A 26,308-nucleotide genomic window follows, 5' to 3' on the forward strand; every position below is an offset into this window, starting at 1 on the left:
AAATACTTGATAACTATTGTGCATTCATAGACTTAGAGAAAGCATATGATAGAATCCCAAGAGAAGTGATGTTTTGGTGTTTAAGGAAAAGGAAAGTCCCAGAAAATTGGTTAGGGTGGTCAAGATGATATATAAGAGAACGAGCACAAAAGTGATAACAGCAGTTGGGGAAACAGAAAACTTTGAAATTAGTGTTGGATTACACCAGGGTTCAGCATTAAGCCCATTTTTGTTTGTGCTGGTCATGGATGTGTTGAGTGAAGCGATCAGGAATGAAGAGCTGTGGGAATTGTTGTATGCTGATGATCTGGGATTACTGCTGAAAATGAGGAGGACCTACAGAGAAGGGTTGGAGAGTGGCAGGAATCTTTAGAGAGGGGTGGCTTAAAGGTGAATGCAAATAAAACAGAGGTTTTGCTGAGCAGTATGGAAGATAGAGACAGAATAGTAAGTAATACAAGAAAGAAGAGACTCGATTATAAAACAGGCAGAAAAGTTTAAATACTTACTACTTAGGATCTACTTTAAGCCAAGAGGGAGGATGTGAGGCAGAAGTTTACAGTATGATAAAAGCTGCAGGGGTGAAATGGAGAGAGGTAGCTGGAGTGGTACGTGATAAGAAAATGCCAATCAAGCTAAAAGTCAAGATATATAACACAGTTATAAGACCAGTGTTAATGTGTGGATCAGAAACATGGGCTCTAAGAAGAAAAAAGGAAGTAAAGCTTGAGAGAACAGAGATGAGAATGCTGAGGTGGATTATGGGAATATCGCTGGTTGAGAGATTGGAAAATGATGAAATCAGAAGGCAGACTTAGTAAAGATTACAGAGGTGATAAGATAGCCACAATTGAGATGTTATGGGCATGTGTTGAGGATGAATGATGAGGAGGGAGTAAAGAGGGCTTGGGAGGAACCTGTTAGAGGAAGAAGATCAAGAGGGAGACAGAGAATTAGATGGCAAGATAAAGCGAAGGAAGATATGGAGAGAAGAGGTTTGGTGGAGGATGACGCTTTTGATAGAAGGCAGTGGAGAAGGCGCATCAGGCAACAGACTCTTTAATGTAGAAATAATGGTGGGAAAGAAGTATTTGGGATGAGGCTAAAAACCAGCTTATTTTGAAATGTTTGAGAGAAGTTTATAAAATGCCTGGAGAACTGGTGAACATGGGCTTTTTACGCTCTTTCTTTTTGGTCTGCTAATGATGATTTAGAAATTTTCGCGAAAGGTTCAAATCAACGATTTTCTCTAAATTCGTGTGGTGTCTCTTTGGTATGTCATGTTAATAAAATAAACATTCCTTAGGTGTGCGATGTAACAATATATAGCAAATTCAGATTACTTCTGTAAATTATATATTAAATATGGTATGAAAAGTAGAATCAAACGAAGAAAAGGATAGTAAATTTCAGGAGACTACGAAAGAACCACTACTTTGGACGCGACAGCCCGCTCCTGGACGTTGTGCAGCAAAAGCCGAAGGTTAAGTGTCAATAATAGAATTCCACCATCAAGCCCAGCCATAACAGACGACACAAAAAAAAATTTAAGTGAAGTCTCGACGCCGGTAATTTAAGTGAAATGTCCGCCCCTTACGGTTATATGGGTGGCATGATGAGTAAGTAGCAGAGCCTGCGTTCTGTTTAGCGTAGGAAAGTGGTGAGATAAGAGAAAAGGAGTGCGATACAAAAAGCCGAGAGCTTCCTCTTTGGTAGCAGTTTGTGTGGTTGGGCATTTGTTTACCACGGAAGTCAGCATAAAGTTAAGCCGATAGGTGTACCAATTTAACAATGATAAGTTTCCCAGTTTATATAGGTATGTCTCGTATTGTGCGGTTATTGGAGTTTTGCCGATCCTTAGCCTGTGCTGGTTGCCGAAGAAGAGCGAAGGTTTTGGGGTTTTGACATCTTGGTTGTCACAGGGATAGCTAAGTAGGTAGGTTGCTGCTTCCCCGACCATTCCCTTCAAAAACTTATGTATGTTTATAAGTGGTTTCACTAAAATAAGAAATGGACCGAAATACTACCCGGAGCCACTACAGATCCGGGGACGAGCGATTTTCGCGGGAAAAATATCTGAGAATAACGTTTATTGCCCTTTTTTGTAATTGCCCCAGTAAAAAAAAAGCCTAAAAAACATCAAATGGTAATGGGGGGACCCATTGGGAAACCGGGGTTTTTTGGGTGGGGGAAGCGGCGAACGACTTTCACGGCGAACGTAACTCTCAATTCCCGGTTATGAGGCCCAGAACTGTGGCACTTAATGCAAAAATTTGACCCCTTACTCTGCATTCAAGGTTGACGTAGGCTAGGCTAGGCTAAGACCACTTACATTGCAAAACTTTAGAACGGCTAGCCTACATGTAAAACTTCTAGACTAGGCTACCACTAACCGACATAGGCTCCGACCCCTTACTCTGCATTCAAGGTTGACGTAGGCTAGGCTATCTACCACTAACCGACATTATATTATCCGCATTTTTAAAGATTCTTGGCAGCGAGACATGTTCTGGCAAGAGGTAATATTGCGCTGCGCGCGCTAACCACAGAGCTTACAGTAGGCCGTGGCGGAACGGCGCTACGCGCCTTATCCGCATTTTTAAAGATTCTTGGCAGGCGAGACATGTTCTGGCAAGAGGTAATATTGCGCTGCGCGCGCTAACCACAGAGGTTACAGTGAATTAGCCACAGTACATACAAAAAACCACGACTAGCCTATTTCTCCCCACCATAACTGTAACATTGAACACCTTCATCGTTCGTCACGGCCTTACTGTTCGAACATGTGCTCCGGTACAGGCTTCGAACTAACCGAAACAGTACTGTTTCGAACACGTGCTTCGGTACTGGCTTCGAACTAACCCAAACACTAGTTTTAAGGCTAACAAACATTAATATACAACTTACCTTATTCACATTTCAAAGTCGCTGCTGTCTGACGACCATGAAGGGGTAGAAGAAGGCATCAGTCTCGGCCTCTTTGGAACGGGTGAGGGATCACGTGTCTTGCTGGTAGAAGGTCCTGGCCTTATTGGTTCGGGCCGGGAAATCCAATTTGAGATGGGGGATGTCGGGCGGCGGCTTTTGAGCGGGTAGATACGTTTGATTAATTTCAGAAACGATCCGTGCCGAACTGATACCTTCTTACCACACTTACTGTTTGTACATCGCCACATGTATATCGCTTGGCCCGTGGCCTCGCTAGTCCCATGTTTCATGAATCGTCGGTTCGCTGTGTTGCATGATGTGCATTCCCCCGAATAGTCCCCAAGTAGCCCTTCCCTATATAGCCACTTCATAAATTCGTCCGTGTTTCTTAAAAACTCGAGAAGGATACCAATATACAAATTTGTATATTGATCAAACTGGTCAGCAGTAACACTTTTCGGAAACAATACGGAATGAGTTCTATCCATGGCGGCGGTGTAGAACAGAAAGGGCAAATTTTGTGACTGCAGGTATGATTGTCTGATTCATATTCATGGGACACGTTTTTATTGGTTGGGAGGAAGTTAATCCATGTCCCTTGGGAATGACCTGGGTCAACCTGATACAGGATTGGTTTGGTTTAAAATTTCCCGCGTTGGGGGCGGGCCGACGTACAGCGCCTGTCCGCGGCCAACTCAAGAACTACGGGAGCACGGACCGCCGTGTCAGCCTTCACATCAAGTGGGTACTTTGAAAAATATTAGTTTCACGGGAAATATCGGCGGATGGTATTTTGGCGTAAAATAGTCGGATAAGTGACTTTTCTGGTATATATTGGAATTCTGGACAACTTTTATTCTATGCATTTTGTTATTTGGAGTAATGGTTCTGGAATTGTCAGATCTGTCCCCGGATCTGCGAACTACCCTACTACCCATTTAAATGAAGGATGCTAGCCTATTTTGAGAGGTGTAGGCCCGAAAAGTCACAAAAAAAAGCCGTAAAATTACATTTCTGGGATTGAACACACGGCCTGCTTATAGAAGCAGATTGAAGACATGGTCCTATTACAATGGGCATGCCCTGCCATGCAACCTAACTTGTCGTAGGGCTCTTTACCCTGACCTGACTATACCTAGTAGGTGGCCTTTTTTACCCCTTGGAACTTCCCATTGTTACAGTGGGCACAGCATAACAACTCGGGCACAAATGTTTTGCAGGGTTGTGGCGGGGATCACAAGCTTAAAAAACAAGCAGGCAAAATCCCCATAATATTAATTTACCAATCCAGCTGCCAAACTCACCCTCAGTCACACTTTCCTCTTTACACTACGGAATACACGCAGGACAATTGACCTACCTACACACAGAACAAAAAAACACACACACATGTACTCACCCAGCTCCAGATACTCGGGGCTATGCTGTGCTGTCCGCTGGTCGAAGTCACTGAGACACCACCAACAACAAAGACAACAACCAAGAACCACAACTCCACAACCCAATATAACAAAACAACAACTAAGGACCACAACCCCACAACTCAACAACACAACACCCTAGGACCACAACCCCACAACAAATAAGGAATGCAACCACAACTCAATAACACAGCAAAGAAACAGGGAACACAACTCAACAACAAACAAGGAATATAACCACAACAAAATACCAATGCACAAACAATCACCAATACAAAAACACCAACAAAACAAGCCAACACACACACCCACTAACAACACCAAGAAATCACAACAGCTCACTAACAACAACCCTTAACAATTCACACATAACTCAACAGGAACTCATAAGCACAACAAATCCAACAGCACAGGCACAACAACCCTAAAGCAAACAACATCAAACTCAACAAGAACTAAACAAAAAATCAATAACACTCAACTTAACTGACTTAAAATGCCTTCAACACTTTTCCCAGACCGCTGCCAACACTACTGATCTTCACAGGCTCTGCCTAAGACTGACCCAAAACTGTGATCTTAACAACTAACTCCAGTTACACCAGCAGACAACCCAGAACTCGCCAACAGCCAATTCAATCGTTAACCATCCATCCACCAATTACGCCCTGTCAAGGACATTGTCAAATGGAACTCACATAACTCCTCCATAGGGTTACGCAATTTTCTGAACATGACCGTAACATTACTATATGTAAGTAGACTAGTTGGGTCTGAATTTATTTTAGAAAAAATACTACTATACATTCTGGGCCAGATCTTAACTTAGAAGTACGTAATGTACAATCAACATGAATAGTGAAGATACAGTTTTTTTAAAATCTAAAGACATACCTATATTGCTTAATAATGCCACACCTGGTCACTCTAGAAAAGGGGCGGAGCCATAAAGGTTCTGTAGAAGTCCTATAATCATATTCGAATGTAGTAACAGGCTCTATATTATTTGTTAATGTTGGTTTGGTAACGTCAGTTCAGAGTAGAATATCGATCATCCTTTTTTAAAGCCTACTGTGAAACCTTACTTATACCTATGTAATGTTTGACAATAAATTGATGCAGAATTCATGAGTAATTGAAGACGGATCTTAATAAATGAGAGAAAATGTTTTAAAATTTGGGCAGTACTTGTGGAAATCATGAGGAACAATACAGTAAAGAATGAAATATTATGACGAGAGAGAGAGAGAGAGATTCACAAGCATAGGCCTATCAATAGATACTTAATTCATTATATTTACTTTGAGAGATTGAGTGATATTTTTTCAAATGTGTTTCAAAAGTGGGGGGGGAGAGAGCGAGAGAGAGAGACATGGTGATGGGGAAAGAAACTTGGAAAAGAGAGAGAGAGAGAGAGCATAGGCCTATCTATAGCGATATTTAATTCATTATATTTGCTTTGAGTGATTGATTGATAATATTTTTTCAAATGTGTTTTAAAAGTGGGGAGAGAGAGAGAGAGAGCAAAATCTTCTTACGTGAAAGCATAAGCCTATTTATAAGTACTTAATTTCATTATATTTTCTTTGGGAGATTGAGTGGTGATATTATTTTTAAAGTATGTTTCAGGAGTGGAGAGAGAGAGAATTATATTATTGGTGACGGACTTGTGATGGGGAAAGGCAGAAGAAAGAGCAGCGAGTTGGTGTACAAATACAGCAGTGCCTCAGGTTATGAAATTAATCCGTTCTGAAGCGGCCTTCATAACCTGATTTTTTCGTATCTAGAACTACATTTTACATGTAAATTGCCTAATTCGTTCCAAGCCCTACAAAAACACCACAGTAAATTTTATAATAAAGCTAAATTGACCAATAAACAATGAAATACAACAATTTGGACCATTCAGTACCTAACGTAACCATGACTGTACCTCTAAATAAAATGTATTAATGTACAAGGTACAAGAAATACTGTATGTACATGTACGCACGTTTGTAGTAAAATGTGGAACCTTACCTTTCGAGTGAGGCGATGTCCAAAAGTGACGACAGAGGAGGAGGAGGACAAATGGCAGAAAACATGAACACTTAACTTTACGAAACACATTAACAAATGGCAGAAAACATTGAATGAACCACTTACATTTCGAAACACATTAAAAAATGGCAGGTTCTTGTGTGTAAATAAACATTTTTTTTAACACCTTCTTTGATTAAATCTCCATCTTCGTTCTTCATAGAAAGCATCCTCTTCTTTCTGTGAATTTCAGCAACATTCTTGGGATCCATGGCTAATAACTTAAGTGATTAAGTTCAGACACAACACGATAAAGTAAGTTATAGTACAACGAAAGCGAAATCACTAACACGAATTTACGTTACCAAACGAAATATATGTGAACGAATGAATTCCAAGTGTTTACGATAACGCTGCCGCAAAAAATGGTCAAGGAACGCCTTTACATAGAGGCATGATAGGACAGATGCTGATCAATAGGAGAGCAGGATCTTATGGCGGTGACTACCATCAGGAACCACTGGGAGAGCAGGAGGATGGTGACGAGTCTACCGAGTTGGCGGCCCGCTAGTTTGAAAATTGTTCTTGGCGGCCCAGGCGAATCTCGGACTTTACCCTTTCGCAACCTGAATTATTTTCGTACACAGAAGCAAAAAAATCTTTGTCTTTGCTTTGTAACCTGAATTTTTCATACGTAGGGACTTTTGTATGTAGAGGTTCCACTGTACCTGGGAAACAGGGTGATATATTGCCAAGAATGTGCTGCAGTATGCTAGATAAAATTTGAAGGACCATAGTATTCATGTTAATTCTCTATAAATTTCACACCCTAATCTTAATTTCATTTGACAGTTGCCGTAACATTTAAAGATTGTAAAAAGATGTGGAAAATTTCAAACACAGGCTGCAGTCATTCTTGTTCTCTTGATATAGTCTGTACTTACCACAAATAACTCAATATGTATTGCACAAACAAAGTTTTATATCGAGGAAAAAATGCTGATGTGTTGGGAGGTCTTTCAGCCTCGCAGCACATTAATGCAGTCATGTAGGCTAACTACGAACTGCTTTGTAATGGGAACATAGCCAGAAAATCTTTGAGCTGACATACTACTTTAACCTTGATAAAGATTTATTTTTAAAGACAATAGCTTTGTAAACAGCAACTAGCATTTGATCCATGTCAACGTCAAAGTAATCAAAGTGTGAAATCCATTATGTAAGCCGGTATCCAGTGACTTGCGCTTTCCCACTTGAAGTTCTAGGGCTCCTCCTCATATCATAGAAAACGCTCTTGCAGATGCAACTTGATTTGCTCAACCTACCTTAGCTGTCGCAACAGTGACTGTTATTGATGTCAGCTAACTTTAAACGCTTATGAATACAAACATAAATTTGAAGAAACTAAAATAATTACATTCACCACTTACGATGATGCATTAATATTCCTGTTCATGAAGGAAAACGAGTAAATATTGTCGTCACGTTACATAGTACTACAATCAGAAATTCACATTCTATCTACCAGATCTCTATGAATGAATCCATCCGAGAAATTCCAATTACTTCACCTTCTCCTGGACTTTTTGAAATCGTATTGGTGACATTTCAGCAAGGATGCTCACACACTAATTCTATGCTTGAACTAGGGCACAGTGCTCTTGACATGGCTGGAAGTGCTAAGTTTCCCCATACCCCCTCAAATTAAAAAGCCAAAATGCAAATTATGTAAAGAAGAACGATGTATCGAAGTTTTTGTTGGGCATGTGGACTGGCCAAGGCTACCCTATCTGAAGTAACAAAGGCCCTCCTTACCTTATTTCTAGGGTTCAAACCTCTTCATTTTAGCTTCCCTCTGTTGATTGGAGGTGATAGTAGAAGCGTGTGGCCCAGGTTATTGATTAAGAGGATAAATCTTTGGTGGGGAATGTTGGGCAATTCTTGATTAAATTAACAAGGTTAATTAATTCCTAAAATGCCCATATACAGGCAGTTTCGGCTTATGGCGTTCAGAGGTTACAATGCTTTTCAATTATATTCATCAGAAATTATTTCCAGGTTAATGATGCATGTTCCAGGGTTACGATGTTTGCAACGCCCATCTGGCAGAAGAAATGACTCCAGAAATACAAATTAATCAATATTTGAAGGTACTTTTGATGAAAAATACAATAAAGATGCAGTGAACATAGTTTTTAATAAAGCCAAAGCATTAAAACTAAGGTTTTCTTAGGATTTTTGGCGATTTTCTGGCTTACGTCGTAAGCTGGGGACTGCCTGTATTAGGAAAAAGCCATACCTTATGCATGTGGAATATTACAATGAAAACTTAAGTCAGGATCAACAAACCCTTGAATTAAAGATTCAGCCTTTGATTTGTTACTGCTTATAGGGCACTCAGATAAAAACATCACATTGAAGCTATAGGCAGAACTCTAGAGATCAAGAAATTTTTACCCTAGGCCTCAAATATTTTAGTAAAGCACCCTGAAGTTTTTCTTGAGGTAATGAGTAGCAGGGCCAGGGATAAGTTTAGTGTCTCCAGAAAGAATTGAAATTAGTAGCATGAAATTAGAAGCAAATCTGATAAATAAGTACGTAAAAAAAGCATAGTACTGACGTACTGACAGGACAGCAAATAATAAAATTGCCGATAAAAGTATTTTTGACTTACAAAATTTTAATTAAAAGAATGTGTAAAACTGACCATATGTTATTAAAAACATGGTGGAAGTAGCTGGTCAACAAAGTGTAGCTGGAACACCTTGCAAGGCAAAAACAGAAATGTCAAGTTTGCCACATCAACTAAGGGAGGACAGTTAGGTTGGATTTAGAATTTATAAAAAAAGCTGAGAAGGAAAAGATGTAAGTACTGATAGGAAAGAAAAAGGTATACTTTCCTGATACTCCACCAAGCAACTTTTGCTTGCCCATCAGCCTGGCCTACATACTTTTGATAAGAGAGAAAGTGAACAGGGTGGAGGAAAAATGCCTGATTCTACCCTCAAGCCTTGGTACAATGGGTATGGTGCAGTCCAAGGTTGGAGAATAGTGTTTATTATATTCAGAGTAAGCTTCTCATAGAAGGGTTGCCTACGAAGGCCAAAGGGTCCCTGCCACCCTCTGGTTTGATTTCAGAGCATTGTCCTAGTTGTCTTCCACAGCCAAAGAGGGTCTTCTACCCTAACTTGTGTAGGAAGGGATGTCACACCCTGAAGTGAATGTTACTAAGAAAAAGCCATACCTCTTAAAAGCCAATGGTGATTGGTTAATCCAACAGATTCTGTTACCATAGGCATGCACAGTGTATCCTTTGATGTTGGCAAACCTACTATTAAGGAAATGTTGGATAACAACAAATCAAGTATGGCAGCAGACATTCGAATGCTGATATACCTGTAACCACTTTTTTTATTGTAGTGTCTTACCGAACAATTATAGAGCCGTGATTTCCACGAGCGGCAGGATACTAAATTCAAATTTAGCGCGTCGGCGTCGCCAACACTGGTGGTGATGACGTCATCTCCCTCCACTCGCGGGAGAACCAGGTACAACTGCCCAGGTGAATCCAATTCTTTTCCTGCCGGCGTCCGGTGAACATCGGTGGTCGGTGCGGTTGGATGACTTTGCTTCGCTTTTTTTCTTGTGGAATTGATCTTCGGAATTGGTGAAGTACTCTTTTTTGGCGTTGTTGTTATTTTGCTTTTATTTAGGCGTTGCCATGTCGGATTCTAGTCCGTCGGGAGTTAGGTTTTGCATCTCAGGATGTAAAACTAGATTATCCAAGTTAGAATATGATTCTCACACTAAATGTGTTAAGTGTAGGGGACAGGTTTGTTCAGCAGATCGAACATGTAACGAGTGTAGTGATTGGACTGATTCTCAATGGAAGTTTTTTAGTTCATACTCGGAGAAATTAGCTAAAGACAGAATTAGAAAAGCAGCGCTTAGGGAAAGTAGACTTGGCTCCGCTTCGTCTTGCGATGCTTCTGTTCCTTCTGTTTCTCCTCAAATTGTTATGTCTCCTTTAACTACACCTCCTATTCCTCCTACTAATCCCGCTTCTCCGGCTTCCCGTGTAGTTTCTTCCGACACCATTGCCAGTCTGGAATCGAGGTTAGATCAGAAATTTTCGGTACTAGCGAATACGGTTTTGCAACTTGGTAATTCAGTTAAGACGTTTTTGGAGAAAGCGGCTTCAGGTAAGAGTGTAGTTGAGGGTGCGTCTGTCTGTCCTGACACGTTCTCCTAGACAAAGGTCACTGTCCAGCTCCCCCGCACCGGGGAGAAGACATACCGGAAGTCCAAGGGAGTCGATCGGGATTTGCCCACAGACAGGCGCCTCTCTTGTTGAGCCTGTTGCGCCTCAACAGGGCTCGGTTAAGCGTTGGAAAGGTGTTGCGGTCAGACGCCTTTCGAATGATTCAAGCGATTCGTCTCCGGTCGCGCGGCGCTCTTGGCGAGATTCGCCCGTTTCGCGTCCCTTAAAGAGGCGTTCAGGCGCCGATTCTTCGCCTCCTCCAGTCAAGCGGTATAAGGAGCCTGAGAGTAGGGTTGCGCCGCGGCCGTTAGCGGCTCGTTCGTCGCCTCAATCTGTGCCTTTTTCGGCTCCATCTACTAGTAGAGATTGTGGTTTTAGCGCTGTAGCTAGCAGTTCTAAGGGTGTTTCTTTAGGCGCTTTTTCGTCTGTTACGCCTAATGCGCCTGTTTCGCCTCGAATTTCGGCGGCTCCGAGCGAGGCGCAAGTAGTTTTTCCGCCTCCTGCTGAACATTTAGGCTCTTCCAAGCCTACGTTAACTGTTTTTGATTCGTCTCTGGCGCCTTTGCGCAAGCAGTTAGAGATGTTAACCAACTGGATGAATGAGTCCAAGGGTGGTTCGAAACCTTCAGATCCGGTTGTAGTTCCGTCTACTTCTTCGGCGGTATCGGAGAATGAAGAAGAAGTAGAGGAGGAGGATTCACATCACCTCTCGTGTTATTCACGTCTCCTTAGATTTCTTCTGGTATCTTATCCAGATTATTTTGAGAAAGCGGCTCCGCGCTCCCCAACTTCGACTTTTTTGATGAGGAGGAAAACTTCAGACCCTCTCCTCCCAAAACTTGTTCTATCTAAAGCGGTTAGACATTCGTTGAAAGAGACGGAGAAATGGATGTCTATGAAAAGAGACTTAGGGAAGGCTCTTTTTGCTTACCCTCCCTCTAAGTTGCTTCGTAAGAGGTATAGGTTTTATGTAACTGGGGAAGCTCCTTCTCTGGGAGTTTCTGCCTCCTCCCAGGGAGACTTCTCCAGTTTAATCGACTCCTCTAGAAGATCTGCTTTCGCCGCAGCGAAAGTTTTCTTTACAGCGCCTGAGTTGGACCACGTTGTAAAGAATCAATTTAAACTTTTGGAAGTCTTTAGCTTCCTTGATTGGACTATTGGCGCTTTAGCGGCCAAGATCCGAAGACTGTCCCCCTTCTCTTTCTCCAGGAGTTAGCGGAGGATTGGATTGGTGTTCTGGTCCTTGGTGCCGGACAAATCCATTAGGGCGGGATGTGATGAGTTAGCTTCGCTCATCGCCTTTGGTACCCTTAAGAAAAGGCAACTTTGGTGCTCCTTTGCTTCTAAAAGGGTTACGTCCCAACAGAAGTCTGCTCTCTTGTTTGCTCCTTTTGTGAAAGATAACCTCTTTCCAGACGAGGTAGTGTTGTCAATTTCGTCTGCGCTAGATAAGAAATCTACTTCGGATTTACTGGCACAGTCTACTAAGAGACCTAAAGCTCCTGTGGAGACTGTTCCTTCGGTTTCTCCTCTGGCCCAAGCGCCTTTTCGAGGGAGAAAACCCAAGCGCTTCTTTCGGCCGAAATCGAATTTGCGACCTCAGTCTAAGGCCTCGGCCAAGGTTAACAAACCTTCCAAATGAAAGCTCGGTTCTTCATGCACCAGTGGGAGCCAGGCTGGCTCTCTTTTGGGAGGAATGGGAAAACAGAAGAGCAGAAGCCTGGGTAGTGCAAGTACTCAAGTTCGGCTATCGTATTCCTCTCGTTTCACCTCCCTCGCTCTCACCTGTGCCAATTCCATTCCAGGCATACTCTCCGGGCTCAGACAAATTTCTGGCGCTAGCCGCAGAAGTGGAAGCGCTTGTTCTCAAAGAAGCGATAGAACAGATAGAAGGGGATTTTCCTCCAGGCTTTTACAATCGCCTCTTTGTAGTTCCCAAGTCATCAGGGGGCTGGAGGCCGGTTTTGGATGTGAGCGCCCTGAACTTGCATGTCCAGAAAACAAAATTTCATATGGAGACCACTCGGTCGGTTCTGGAGTCCATCAGACAGGGGGATTGGATGGTCTCTCTGGACATGCAAGACGCTTATTTTCACATTCCGATACATCGCGAATCTCGGAAGTACCTGAGGTTCATGTTCGAAGGCAAGGTGTTTCAGTTTCGGGCGCTTTGCTTCGGACTAGTGACCGCTCCTCAAGTTTTCACCAGGGTTCTATCCCCGATAGGAAGCTGGCTACACATATTAGGAGTAAGAATCTCCCTCTATCTGGACGATTGGCTTCTCCGGTCGGAATCAGAGAGTCGGTGCATGAAGGACCTTGGAACAACTCTGGATCTTGCCAGAAAGTTAGGAATTCTGGTCAACAAACAGAAGTCCCAGTTGGTTCCATCTCAGAGCATCCTTTATTTGGGGATGATTCTGAATGCTCAAGTTTTTCGGGCTTTTCTGTCCCCGAAGAGGGTTCAAGGCTGTCTGGAGACAGTTCAGGAGTTCTTGGACAAAAAGGTAAGTTCTGCCAATCAGTGGATGAGGCTCCTGGGCAAATTGACGTCAGTGGAGAAATTTGTGACGTTGGGAAGACTGCACATGAGACCTCTGCAGTTTTTCCTGAGAGCCTCTTGGTGCAGGAAGACACAACCAGACTCGATTACCTTTCCTGTCACAGATCAAATAAAAGAGGACCTAAGGTGGTGGCTCTCTCGAGCAAGGTTGGAAGAAGGGTTAGATTTACGACCCATCCTCCCGAACCTACAGTTCTTTTCCGACGCATCGGACACAGGTTGGGGAGCCCTACTGGGAAATCAACGGACTTCAGGAGCTTGGTCGGAGAAGGAGAAGAAGTTCCACATAAATGTAAAGGAACTGTTAGCAATTTTCTTGGGGCTCAGACAGTTTCGGAGCTTAGTAGAAGGTCGAGTAGTGGCAGTGCATTCCGACAACTCCACGGCTCTCTCGTACGTGCGGAAACAGGGGGGGACTCAGTCTTTCTCTCTGTACGAAGTAGCCAAGGATCTCCTCCTGTGGTCAAACGAAGCGAAGGTTCAGCTAGTCCCGAGATTTGTTCCGGGAAAGATGAACGTCCTGGCGGACGAGTTAAGTCGTCAACAGCAAGTGTTACCTCTGGAGTGGACTTTGGACAACAAGATTTGTCAGAAACTTTGGCGCCTTTGGGACGACCGTCAATAGACCTGTTCGCGACATCAAGGAACAACCGTCTTCCTCTCTTTTGTTCTCCAGTCCCAGATCCTCTAGCTTGGTCGGTGGACGCAATGCTGTTGGATTGGTCGGGTCTGGAAGCTTATGCATTCCCTCCGTTAGGTCTAATAAGAGAGGTGCTGAACAAGTTCATGTCGCACAGCAATGTAACGCTAACGTTAATCGCTCCCTTTTGGCCCAGGAAAGAGTGGTTCCCGGACCTTCTCCAGTTGTTAGTAGACTTCCCCAGACTTCTTCCTCCAGAGAAGTGGCTTCTCAAACAACCTCACTTCAAGAGGTTCCACCAAAACTTGTCCGCTCTAGCTCTGACAGGGTTCAGACTGTCCGGAATCTTGTCAGAGCGAAAGGATTTTCAAGAAGAGCTGCAGAAGCTATCGCTCGTTGTAGGAGAGAGTCTTCTAACAAACTCTATCAAGGGAAGTGGAGAATCTTCAGAGAGTGGTGTAGAAGTGCTAAAGTCTCTACTTCTGCGACCTCTTTAACAGAAATAGCAGATTTTCTTCTATTTCTTAGGAACTCTAAGAAACTGGCTCCTTCGACGATCAGAGGATATAGAGCCATGCTCTCTTCGGTTTTTCGACATCGAGGTTTGGATATTTCCTCCAATTCAGATCTGTCGGACCTCATTAGGTCTTTCGAAACCACTAAGCTCCCGCAAGATACAGTGGCTTGGAACTTAGATGTGGTGCTTAAGTCCTCATGGGGCCACCGTTTGAGCCTTTGAAGTCGGCTTCACTCAGGAACTTGACTAAGAAGGCACTCTTTCTTATTGCACTAGCTTCTGCTAAGCGTGTCAGCGAATTGCACGCTATAGACAAAAGAGTCGGTTTCTCTCAAGGCAATGCTGTATTTTCGGTATCTTTGACCTTTCTAGCCAAAAATGAGAATCCTTCTAATCCTTGGCCGAGGAGTTTTGTGGTAAGGAACTTATCTGATTTGGTTGGACATGAAGATGAAGAAAGGCTCTTATGTCCAGTCAGGGCTATTAAGCAGTATCTGTTTGCCACTAAGGGTATTAGAGGACAATCTTCTAAGCTCTGGACCTCGTTCAAAATCCCTCTCGTCCTCTTTCTAAGAATGCTATATCGTTCTTTATTAGAGAGCTTATCAGGGAAGCTCATTCGCAGTCCGAGAACGACAATCTTTCCGTTCTGAGAGTTAAAGCTCACGAGGTTAGAGCAGTGGCAACTTCTTTAGCATTCAGAAAGAATTTATCTTTAGCTTCGATTCTTCAGAGCACGTTCTGGAGATCGAATTCGGTTTTTGCGAGTCATTATCTCAAAGAGATAGAAACGGTTTTCGAGAATTGTAAAACGTTAGGTCCGGTGGCGGTTTCTGGCATGGTGTTGGGAGAAACGGCACAGGGGTCGTCACCTCTATGCTAACTTTTCACCTTGAATAGGTTGTCGAGTTCAAGGGAAGCTGGGGGTACTGAGTACCTGGGATACTCACCAGTCTGTTAGGTCAGATTTTACAATGGTTGGGTATATATGTTTTTAAATCTGGTGTTGGTGACAAATGTTTTGTATGATTGAATTTCTGGTCTTAGCCCAGGGCAAGGGCAATCTTTGTTGTTACTATCCTCCGTCAGTCAGCCTTGACTCGCTTGAACTACGGAAGGATTCCACTCCTGTAGAGGCTAACTTTGGTCAAATTCCAATTCCTCTACAATAGTAAGAAGAGCACCGACCAGAGGCAGTAACAGTCTGCTGTAGCTCTCTTACAAGGTAAGGTACAACAGACACCTTGAGTGTTTACTGGTATTGCAATAAATGTAACCATTTAAAAATACTAGTGGTCCACTGAATCCCACCTTCCCATAAATGTGTAATCAGCTCTATAATTGTTCGGTAAGACACTACAATAAAAATGAAATTTTCATTATTAAAATGAAGTTTTATTGTATACTTACCGAACAATTATAGAGCCGTGATTTCCACGAGCGGCAGGATACTAAATTCAAATTTAGCGCGTCGGCGTCGCCAACACTGGTGGTGATGACGTCATCTCCCTCCACTCGCGGGAGAACCAGGTACAACTGCCCAGGTGAATCCAATTCTTTCTGCCCGTCCGTCCACCTAAGGGGAGGAGGGTGGGTATAATCATAATTGTTCGGTAAGTATACAATAAAACTTCATTTTAATAATGAAAATTTCATATTTTCCTAATCTAATAAAGTGTAAGTCATTCCTTTTCATATTTCTGTGATATTACTACATAAGGAGCAGGATATGTTTGATTTGGAGCCGGGGCAAACATTAAAACACTCCTATTAGAAGCTAAGGATGCACCACATATAGACTTAAATCTTAACCAGATATCACCCAGGGGGAATCTCAATCATGTCAGCCTGGATGGCTTCATTTCCTATGGAGTCTCCACAACCCACGTAACCTTGTTTAAGTTAGTCATCAATTCTTTGTTCTTAGGCCGACTAGTTTAGATGGATTTAGTCATATTAGGTCATTGGTCGATGATATCTTCAGAGTCCATGAGACTGGTGATTCTTGTGAAAGTGTCTTAGTCAGGTGAAACCTAACTTAATAATGGTTGAAAGACAAGAGTGAGACAGGATGACTAAGGACATGGTTATCATGAAACTTGGAATCAAAGTACGTATTGCATTACTGCCTTTATCGTAGTACGTGTTGGATTTCTACCTTTAAAACTTTGTTAAAACAACATGCCAAGTTGTATTCAAATCCTCACAGTTAGGCTGCAGCATACTAGTGAAGATTGTGGTTGTACCTGTATACCACAATATTGGTTCCACTTTGTGTTTGAGGTCATCACTAACCATGTTTTTTTTTCTTGAGTTGATGGTAAATATCTCTAGCTAATGCCAACTAAGTGAGATTGGCAGAAGTTCATGATACTACCCACCCACCAGCAGTTTCAATTTGGTTACCATCTGCTCAAGAAAAAAATTGAGACGCAAAGCACTTCACCCTCAGTACCTTGGCTTCTAAGGGTAAGATGGATGTGTTCTAAATATTTTTGCAGCAATCATTTATTGATTTAGAGTTGTGGCGCTGTTAATTTTTTCGCTGATAATGTTCCCTTAAGCTGACCACACTGATGTTATAGGTATGTGAACAGGATTAGAATTGCTGCCTGTACACTTTTGCTCTGTAATTATTATAATTCATAAATATCCAACAGAGGTCTAATCACTATACTTATACATATGTATTAGGGCTTGTGCCTTGTATGATAAGGCGCCCTATGAGGTAATGTTAGACTTGCGATAATCTATACGCTAAGTCGGTTGGTATTGCACTTCCATCTTCAATGGAGTGTCTGGGGTTTTGTAGATCACTTACGAAGTCGGTATTATCTTTACGACGATGTGTTAAACTCATGGTTCGGTGAGGTTCTTGTAGAAAACACTAAGTATAAAAAATTATATATTCTTCTGAAGTTTTACATGGTGAAGATCAGATATGATTGTAGAAGTCTTCTAATAACGATAGCTTGATCGCTTCTGCCAATGATGATGGCTAATCCTATTCCTCTACATGATAAAGCTTAGGTAAAGAGGTACAGGTCTTCTAATGACGATCACTAACTCTGTTCTCCTCGTCTACCATCTCTGTTACAAGTTATGAAGGAACAGACAGTAGTTCGAACATATGAACATACATACAATGACATAGTTTCATACGAACACACAATCAAATGAGACACGCTACAGATCACGTAGGCGGTAGTTGTCTCAAATAGGGAGCTTGGACTAATGTTTATAAACAATTGAATGACTACAGGTGACGACATGTTATCTTAGCCTACTTTTATTGTATACGTCATCTTTAGCGTCTCTAGTCTGATCACATTCCTGCAAGCAATCTGGTTGACCTCTTTAGTTTTAGACTTTTATATATATGGACTAACATTCCATATTTTTATTATGTAAACACTTACATCAGCTCGGTCAGCTACCAAAACCAACTACTGAATATTACTCAAACTTGACTTGCATTTGACTTATAGGAGTGTGATACAGACACTATGTGAATATATATATATATATATATAAGTAAATAAAAATTCATGGTGTACATGAATTGATTCAAGTAATAAAATATAAAACAATGATATTGGTAAATAATAGTGATCACGTGATATATAATGATACAGTTTGTCACTTCATCTCTTTAAGATACTTATGCTACAGAAAATACTAATGTACTCTGATAATTGCATAGAATGAAGATTAACATGATAAAAATCATATTTTAACTGATAAAAAATTTCATATATGAATTGATAAAGTTATTAATGTTTATGCTGATTGATTCGTTGATTTTTATGCTAAATGTTATATATCTGATTCATTAATCAATATACTAACTCATATATAACTGCAGATTATTGGTAAGATAAAAAGGTAACAGATTGATTATAGGCTACCTGATTTGTTTATACATATGTATATGGATTCATATAATTATGATTAATATATGTGCACTTTAAATAGATTCCTACTGCGTACACGCAAAAATATATTTAGATTCTGTTATTTATGATCATTTATATAAGAGATTCCTATTGCGTACACGCAAAGATATATTTCGACTCTGTTATTTATGATCAATTATATATAGATTCCTAGTGCGTACACGCAAAAAATATATTTCGATTCTGTTATTTATGATCATTTATATATAGGATACATGATACTTTATATATATAGGATACATGACCGAGGTTATACTACTTCACTTTTAACTAGCGTTCGAACAACTTTTCGTCCATTACACAGTTCCAGACAACCACCTATAGCCAATGAAACGGTCTTTTTCAATGGTTAAACAAGGGGAAAATTTGCCTGGGCGGGTCCAACGTTCTATTTTTGCGCTCATACTTATTCTCTGCATCCTAAGCTACACGATTACGTTCGCGATGAATAAGAAAACATCCCCAGCACGAGTCCTTCGCCAGCAAAGTAGAGTTGAATATCCCTCGGGTCGTAATTGTCGGAAGTATGTCCCATTCGTAGTCGATTCCGACAGCCGCCAGAGCATTCCGCATTAAAACGAGATTAACGACGAGATACGGTGTCGGTCGAAGAAGTCCATGAAATTCCTTTCACATTGTAGGCGGTTGTTACTTGACTGTAGTCGTCCGCTGCGACGAACGATTTTTTGAAGTTGCGATGTGAAACTCTCGTACTGCAGGATACTGTAACTAGGTTCCATTAATCAGCCTGCAAGTGAAATTATACTTGTCACAAGGGCAAAGTATATTCAGACAACATCCAAATACAGGGGAGGGAAGAGAGCCATTTAGACCAGACTTAACCCACATGAATTCGCTGATATTTTGGAATTCAAAAGAGTCCGCTGTACAAACTTTTTTATCCGTGGCATTAACAATGAGTGAACCTATCCAGGTCTATGATGACTGTAAAAATATCCATAATTATAACAAATAAATAGATATCAATACAAATCCCAAAGAAAATTCGATATTACTGGTAGTAAGTTACTAGACAAAGAAGTGGAAAACGGAGCTATTTGTAAGATTGCCAGGCAACATAAGAGTCAAAGAGAAGATTAATCATGATTCTATGTGCCCTAACAAAAGTTTCATATTCAATTTTCTCGTGCGCATCCTCTGAGGTTAACTTTAAAACATTATTAATAGGTAGGAGATGCAACGAAAAAACCCACTATGTAACTAATTTCTATATAAACTTTGGTTTTTTTTTTTTTTTTTTTTTTTTTTTTTTTTTTTTTTCAAGAAAATGTGACATTTTCCCATAAATGTGATTTTACTTGAATTGTGATAGACTAATGTTGCAAGTAAATATTCCATATCCATATCGTGATACTTCTAAATGTCTATGAGGTTCAGAAAAAATTAATTCATTTTGATGTTATAGAAATTCTATTTCCTTATTTTGTTTATTAATTTTAAAATGATTGCAAGTTGCATTGCGCACACCGATAGACACTTGTACCTAACGTCTGCCTTGCCCATGAGAAGTTCGGGCTAAGCATTCCTTTCTCCAGCAACCTGCTTTGCAGCGCGAGATGAAGCCTGTGCAAGCAAATATTTGAGGTTAAAGGAATCAATGCTGATACGGCAAACGCGACAGACCTTCTAGAACTGATGACGTCGTCACCAGCTTAAGAGTTACGTTACTTGCTGTAAGAGATACGACTTTAGGATTATTATTGATTTACACCACCCGAGTCACAGATTATTATGTGTTGAATTCCATATTTATTGATTTAGCACTCATAAATATTCGTAACGCACTCAATTGCGGTGTTTGTTTTTAGTGCTATTAATTCTATATAACGTGTCAAGGAACTATTAACACTAAGAAGTGTTTATTCCCTCTGTCAGACTCGTAATTCTGTTAATAATTCTACGTATATTCTTTCAAGGATTGATTTGGCACAGGATAGGCCCTTAAACTGACAGGTGTCTTAGTGTATCCCTTGTTTTCATGACACGTGTTACAATTAGTTATGTGCTTTTTATATTTGTAAGCATTGTAGGCCAGTAAAATAGTGATTTGGCTTTCTGTGACATAGTAGAGAACCCTGGATGACGGAATGCAACCAGTTTATGACGATTGGTATGAAAGAGATTATTACTACTACCTGGTCGTTAGTCATCTGCTGTGTTCTTCGGGTTTTCCTCGTCACGGACCTACATAATAATTGGTTACATTTGATTACATTATTCTGATACACATACTTTAAATATACTTTTGCTTAAGGGTTTCTGCTCGAAGTGTTTATTGTTTTAGCCTAGCCACTGACCCTGTTTCCATTTCGAAGTGTTTATTGTTTGGTGTTTATTGCTGCTGACTCTGTTTCCGTTCGAAGTGTTTATTGTTTGGGTTATGTCTGTTGACTCTTGCTTTGTTCAGTTTGTAACAGTTCTGCGCTCCAACCCAGATATTCAATGCTCGCGATCTCTTGGGTTAAGGAATTTTCTTGTTTAGATACGGTTTTAACAATAGGTACGGATGTTTCTATATCTTTTAGTCTAATTAATGGTTCTTTGCAGTATGGTGCGGGATTGCGGGATAATGCGTCAGCTATGATAATTGCTTTCCCAGGTAGATATCTTATCTTGGCTCCAAAGACCTGAATGATCATTTGTCACCGAGTTCCTTTTGGACTGTGATTAAAGCCTTTGAAAAAACTCGGTAAAGGACTCATGTTCAGTAAGGACTTTATCAGGATAGCCATAGATTATGAACTTAAAATGTACTAGTGAGTTAAAGATACCTAGCCCTTCCTTGCCTATTACTGCATATTTACTTTCAGAGGGCTTTAGTTTACGTGAATAAAAAGCTATAGGAAAGAACTGTTTATCATATTACTGAAGTAGTATCCCTCTTACCCCTTGGTCTGAGGCGTCTGTTGCAATAAAAAAAAATTCCTTATTTAAATCAGGGATTTTTAAGTTAGGTAAGCTGCATTTTCCGCTTTTAAGATATCGAACGCCTGTTGATGCTTTTCAGACCATAATAAATCTACGCTCTTCTTCGTAAGATCTGTTAAAGGAGCTGTCATGATTGAAGAGTTACATATTTACATACGATTGTAATACCCACTACAGCGCAAAAGTGCTGTATCCCCCTTTTACGTTAATAAGTACCGTAAAGTTATGAATAGCCGACACCTTACCATGGACTACTTTTAAGACCTTACCAGACACATAAAACCTAGATAAACATGTTCGGTTTTAAAAACTCACATTTAGATATTTTACTCTGAGATTATTTGTCTTTGTCTCTGTAGCACTAGCTCTACTTTATGTGAATGTACTTCTAAGGTATTAGAAAAGATTACAAGATCATCCATATAGGCATGTAGGTTATCCCCTAAAAGTCTCCAAACACTATATTGTAATTGGGGCGCAACGTAAGCCGGAGGCATACGTAAAAAATTGATAATGTCCCCTGAGTGTGCTGAAAACGGAGTATGAGGTACAATCACTTAGGTAATGGTATCTGGTAAAAGCTTTTAAGTAAGTCCAAGTTGGTGAAAAAAATTTATTCTAACCTAACAGAGATAAGATGTCGTCGGTACATCGCACTGGAAACTATCAGAAGTCGTTTCCTTGTTTAAGCGACAGAATCTACGCAGATACGCCAAGTCCGATCTTTTATGGCATGACATTTGAGGGAAAAATTATATGGGCTTATTTGATTTCCTAATGGCTCCTATTACTAACATTTTTCAACTTCGTCATTTATCTCTATTTTGAAATTTCATTGAGAGTCTACACGAAGGTACGTATATAGCTTTATGTTTGTCCTTAGACCGTATTTTGTGTTAAATTACATCCGTTTTTTCCAGAGATCACTCGCCAGTGGAGAAACTTCCTGGTATTCAGGTAAAAGATAAAAAAAATTTCTGCTGAATCACCTCTGCTTGAATGACTTTACGGATATTACTTTAGATAGATTATCAGAGAAATTCATCCACGACCGGTTGGGCGTGATTAAAAATTAGCAACAATAAAAAATGCGATATTTATAACTTCCGTATCCACGATATGTATACTTTTAGGGCTTTGTTCGTGGAAATCGTTATATTTCAGAGTGTCGGGAAGGATTAAAATTTCATTTCCCAGCAAAGTCTTTTTACACGCACTAAGGCATTCGAGGGTGCATGCTTCTCGAGATTTTGCGTGCAAATTGCGACTGCGGTTGTGGGAGAATTCTGTTGGGTCATTTGAACAATGTTACGATTTATGAGACAAATGATTTGTTCTTTTATATAAGTTAATATTTGATTAACTGTCTCATTTTTGTTCAAACGGATTTTAATATGTTTGAAGGTTTATAGGATTTTCCTTTGATAAACACGCCTTATTTTGCAGGATGTAAGATAATATTTTGTATACCCCTAGATGAATCTTACAATTACACTAGATACAGATCAATGTTTTTTTTTTATAACTATAGAGGTATCTGTAAACGCCCGCTTATCCGGACTTCTCATTAGGGAAGTTCGAACAACAGACGGTGAGTCCGTAAATACAAGATATTACGTCTACTAAAGAAATAAAACAAGATATTCTAATTTTTACGGCGCGTACAGTTGGGCTTAATCCACCAGTATTTATTATAACTTAATGTATTAAAATTAAACGAAAACCTGCTCTGATTACTTTATACGGTCGTGTGTTTCATAGGAAAAATCCTTTTTAATTCAAAAAGATATCGGTATGTATGAACCAACATCGCTTTTCCCCACTCTGCTAGAGTCGCTTATTGTATGGAATTTGCTATGCTTTTGAAAACTTCGGCAGTTTTTTGACTGACCTTGACCGCTTGACTAGGTGACACAGTCACCGAGTTTGCTTGTTTGATTCTGAACGGGCTACTGTTTCTATTTCTTTTTGTAATAATTAGGATCCTTCTCTTATTACCATCGGCAACGTATTGTGTGTTTTTAGCATTATGTTGCTGGTTACGTATAAAGCAATGAATGACTAACTATTAGGAACTGAGCGATTACTAATAAGACAAGTTATCTCTACTGTATTCAATATTAACTGTTTGTACTTCATTCTTTGCTAAAATTTGAAATAGTGAGGGATCCTGGTCAGCGCATTTAGCCTGATGAAAGTTTTTTACAGACATGTTATTCCTTGCAATCCAGCCATATTTTTAAAGTTAAGTTGAGTCATTGAGGTTCGATATTTTATATAACTCAAAAAACTCAAGGCTAAAACTGCGATCGGGACTTTGCAAAGGAGCATTTATTGTCATGACCCGAAATAGTGTTACCTCTAATTTATATAGATTTGTACGGGTGTTCCACTTGTTTTTTGTGTGTTTTCTAATCACTACGGTGCTTAACGACCCTATCCATGCATCTGTATAAATACAGACGTCCACTGCGTAAACGCATATTCACTGTTTAATATGATTTGTTACGTAAGGGATTAATAATCACCCAAAATGATAAAATTAACATAGTATATGATTATGATATTTCAGTAGAACTTCTGGAAACAGACACTCAAAGATAAAAACTCGCAGTAGCGAAATCTCAATGATGTAGATAATTTCTGTAAAAAAGTAAGATTAAGAATGTCTCGTAACTTCAGCCACAGGAATAACGAAATTCGACCTGTAAAGGAAACACTCAAAGTTACTCCAAATGAATAAAAAATTGTACTTAGCTTGCTTTTGTGGGAAGTCACGGTGTTCCGATAACGACACACGGCCTTGGTCCTCCTTCTCTATTTAGCGGATGACCTGGTTTGGCTTCAGTTTCCCCCGTGCGCGTTGTTTCGATGATTCGAGCCCTTGAAAGATCCGATGCTGCAGACGCGTTCGTTCGTTTGTTTCTTGCAGTGCCGGAAACGCTCACTAACGATGTTTTCTTGAATGATTCTAATGAGAGACGAAGCTTGCGTTGTCGTAGGAAAAAGACACGTCGGTTTTGTTTCTTGAAGTTATTCACTAAACGATGATACTAAGTTGGTTGAAGAATCTGTTGCTTTCGTCGTCGTTGAAGAGTTCTTATTGTTTTCTGAAGTCGCTCACTAACGATGATACTAGGTTGCTTGAAGAATCTGCTGCTTCCGTCGTCGTTGACTTCTTACGATACATGATTTATTATTCTGATTTTTCTTCGTAGGACGTTGTAGAGTTCTTCTGGTACGCTGGCCACCAATATTAGGGCTTGTGCCTTGTATGATAAGGCGCCCTATGAGGTAATGTTAGACTTGCGATAATCTATACGCTAAGTCGGTTGGTATTGCACTTCCATCTTCAATGGAGTGTCTGGGGTTTTGTAGATCACTTACGAAGTCGGTATTATCTTTACGACGATGTGTTAAACTCATGGTTCGGTGAGGTTCTTGTAGAAAACACTAAGTATAAAAAATTATATATTCTTCTGAAGTTTTACATGGTGAAGATCAGATATGATTGTAGAAGTCTTCTAATAACGATAGCTTGATCGCTTCTGCCAATGATGATGGCTAATCCTATTCCTCTACATGATAAAGCTTAGGTAAAGAGGTACAGGTCTTCTAATGACGATCACTAACTCTGTTCTCCTCGTCTACCATCTCTGTTACAAGTTATGAAGGAACAGACAGTAGTTCGAACATATGAACATACATACAATGACATAGTTTCATACGAACACACAATCAAATGAGACACGCTACAGATCACGTAGGCGGTAGTTGTCTCAAGCAGGGAGCTTGGACTAATGTTTATAAACAATTGAATGACTACAGGTGACGACATGTTATCTTAGCCTACTTTTATTGTATACGTCATCTTTAGCGTCTCTAGTCTGATCACATTCCTGCAAGCAATCTGGTTGACCTCTTTAGTTTTAGACTTTTATATATATGGACTAACATTCCATATTTTTATTATGTAAACACTTACATATGCATTATAGTCAAACCAAAATGTCGTGGTGGGCGATGGAAGGTTTTTCTAAGACTACATACGTATATCGTTTGCAGTTAAGAACATTTTGGTCATTTTACCCATAAGGAAACAGACCTACTTAAACCTAAAGCCTCAGCGGTATATGCAGATTAAGCGCACAGATGGAGTGTTCGCTCCATATTTATCCCGGATTTTGTTTTCATTTCTTCTAAATGCGACCTCAAGTAACCATTGAGTGTGTGCTAAAGTGGAATATGGACAATAATCAGATGGCTTGAAGTTATGGTATTAGTATTACAAGATCTGTGATAATTATTTCCAAAAAATACACAGAAAGGAAAATCATTAAGAACAACCAAAATTTACTTTCTTTCCTTAAAAAATGAAGGACAGTAAATGACAGATCTCGGGTAAAGGTGTAAACATGGGATTAACCTCGAGGCCGAGATTTAAAAGGATAAATAGATCTGGCAGAGCTGTATTCTTTTCCTGGGCCCACCCTAGCAATCTTAGAATCTTGAGAAGACTTTTTCTATACTTTGACATCTAAAACGATAGTCTATCAAAGGCAAGGTATAGTTGACAATTTGCAGCATACATTATAAAGAGATTTGAAAAGAGATAAGCTTTTATAATCTTTTAATTGCACTACCTATCCCAGAATAAGACAGCCTCCAAACTCCCTATAAGGCAAATTGATCTTACTGAGAGATTTTATCGGATTTTAAAGGATTGAAATTCCAGCTTGCATTGATTAGGATTTAACTCGTCATTTTACAACCTTAAAATTTGTTTAGGCTCTCTTCTTCGTCAATACAGGCGGTCCCCGGGTTACGACGGGTCCGGCTTACGACGTTCCAAGGTTACGATGCTTTTTCTTAAATATTCATTGAAAAATCCGCCCTGGGTTACGACACTGAGGCTTCCGACGCTCCGAGTTAACGACGCTTTTAAAAAACGCATACTATGATAAGAATTCTTTATAGTTTAGCACAGTATATTAATAAAAATAAGTTTTTGGTTAGATTACAACAAAAATTTTGAGGTTATGATGATTTTCGAC

The 26,308-nt window shown here is 40.2% G+C and overlaps 1 protein-coding gene across 1 annotated transcript in view; it reads left to right on the plus strand.

The window, feature by feature from the left end:
* Window positions 1–1,478: 1,478 nt before the first annotated feature.
* LOC135195022 (ecto-NOX disulfide-thiol exchanger 2-like) overlaps window positions 1,479–26,308 on the plus strand; it is a 200,809-nt gene continuing 175,979 nt past the window's right edge. Inside the window, exon 1 of the mRNA XM_064221323.1 lies at window positions 1,479–1,619. Coding sequence (XP_064077393.1) covers window positions 1,583–1,619 — 37 coding nt within the window. The 5' untranslated portion in view covers window positions 1,479–1,582. The remainder of the gene's footprint in view (window positions 1,620–26,308) is intronic.

The sequence above is a fragment of the Macrobrachium nipponense genome, chromosome 15 (assembly GCF_015104395.2).
Source record: "Macrobrachium nipponense isolate FS-2020 chromosome 15, ASM1510439v2, whole genome shotgun sequence".
Lineage (NCBI taxonomy): Eukaryota > Metazoa > Arthropoda > Malacostraca > Decapoda > Palaemonidae > Macrobrachium > Macrobrachium nipponense.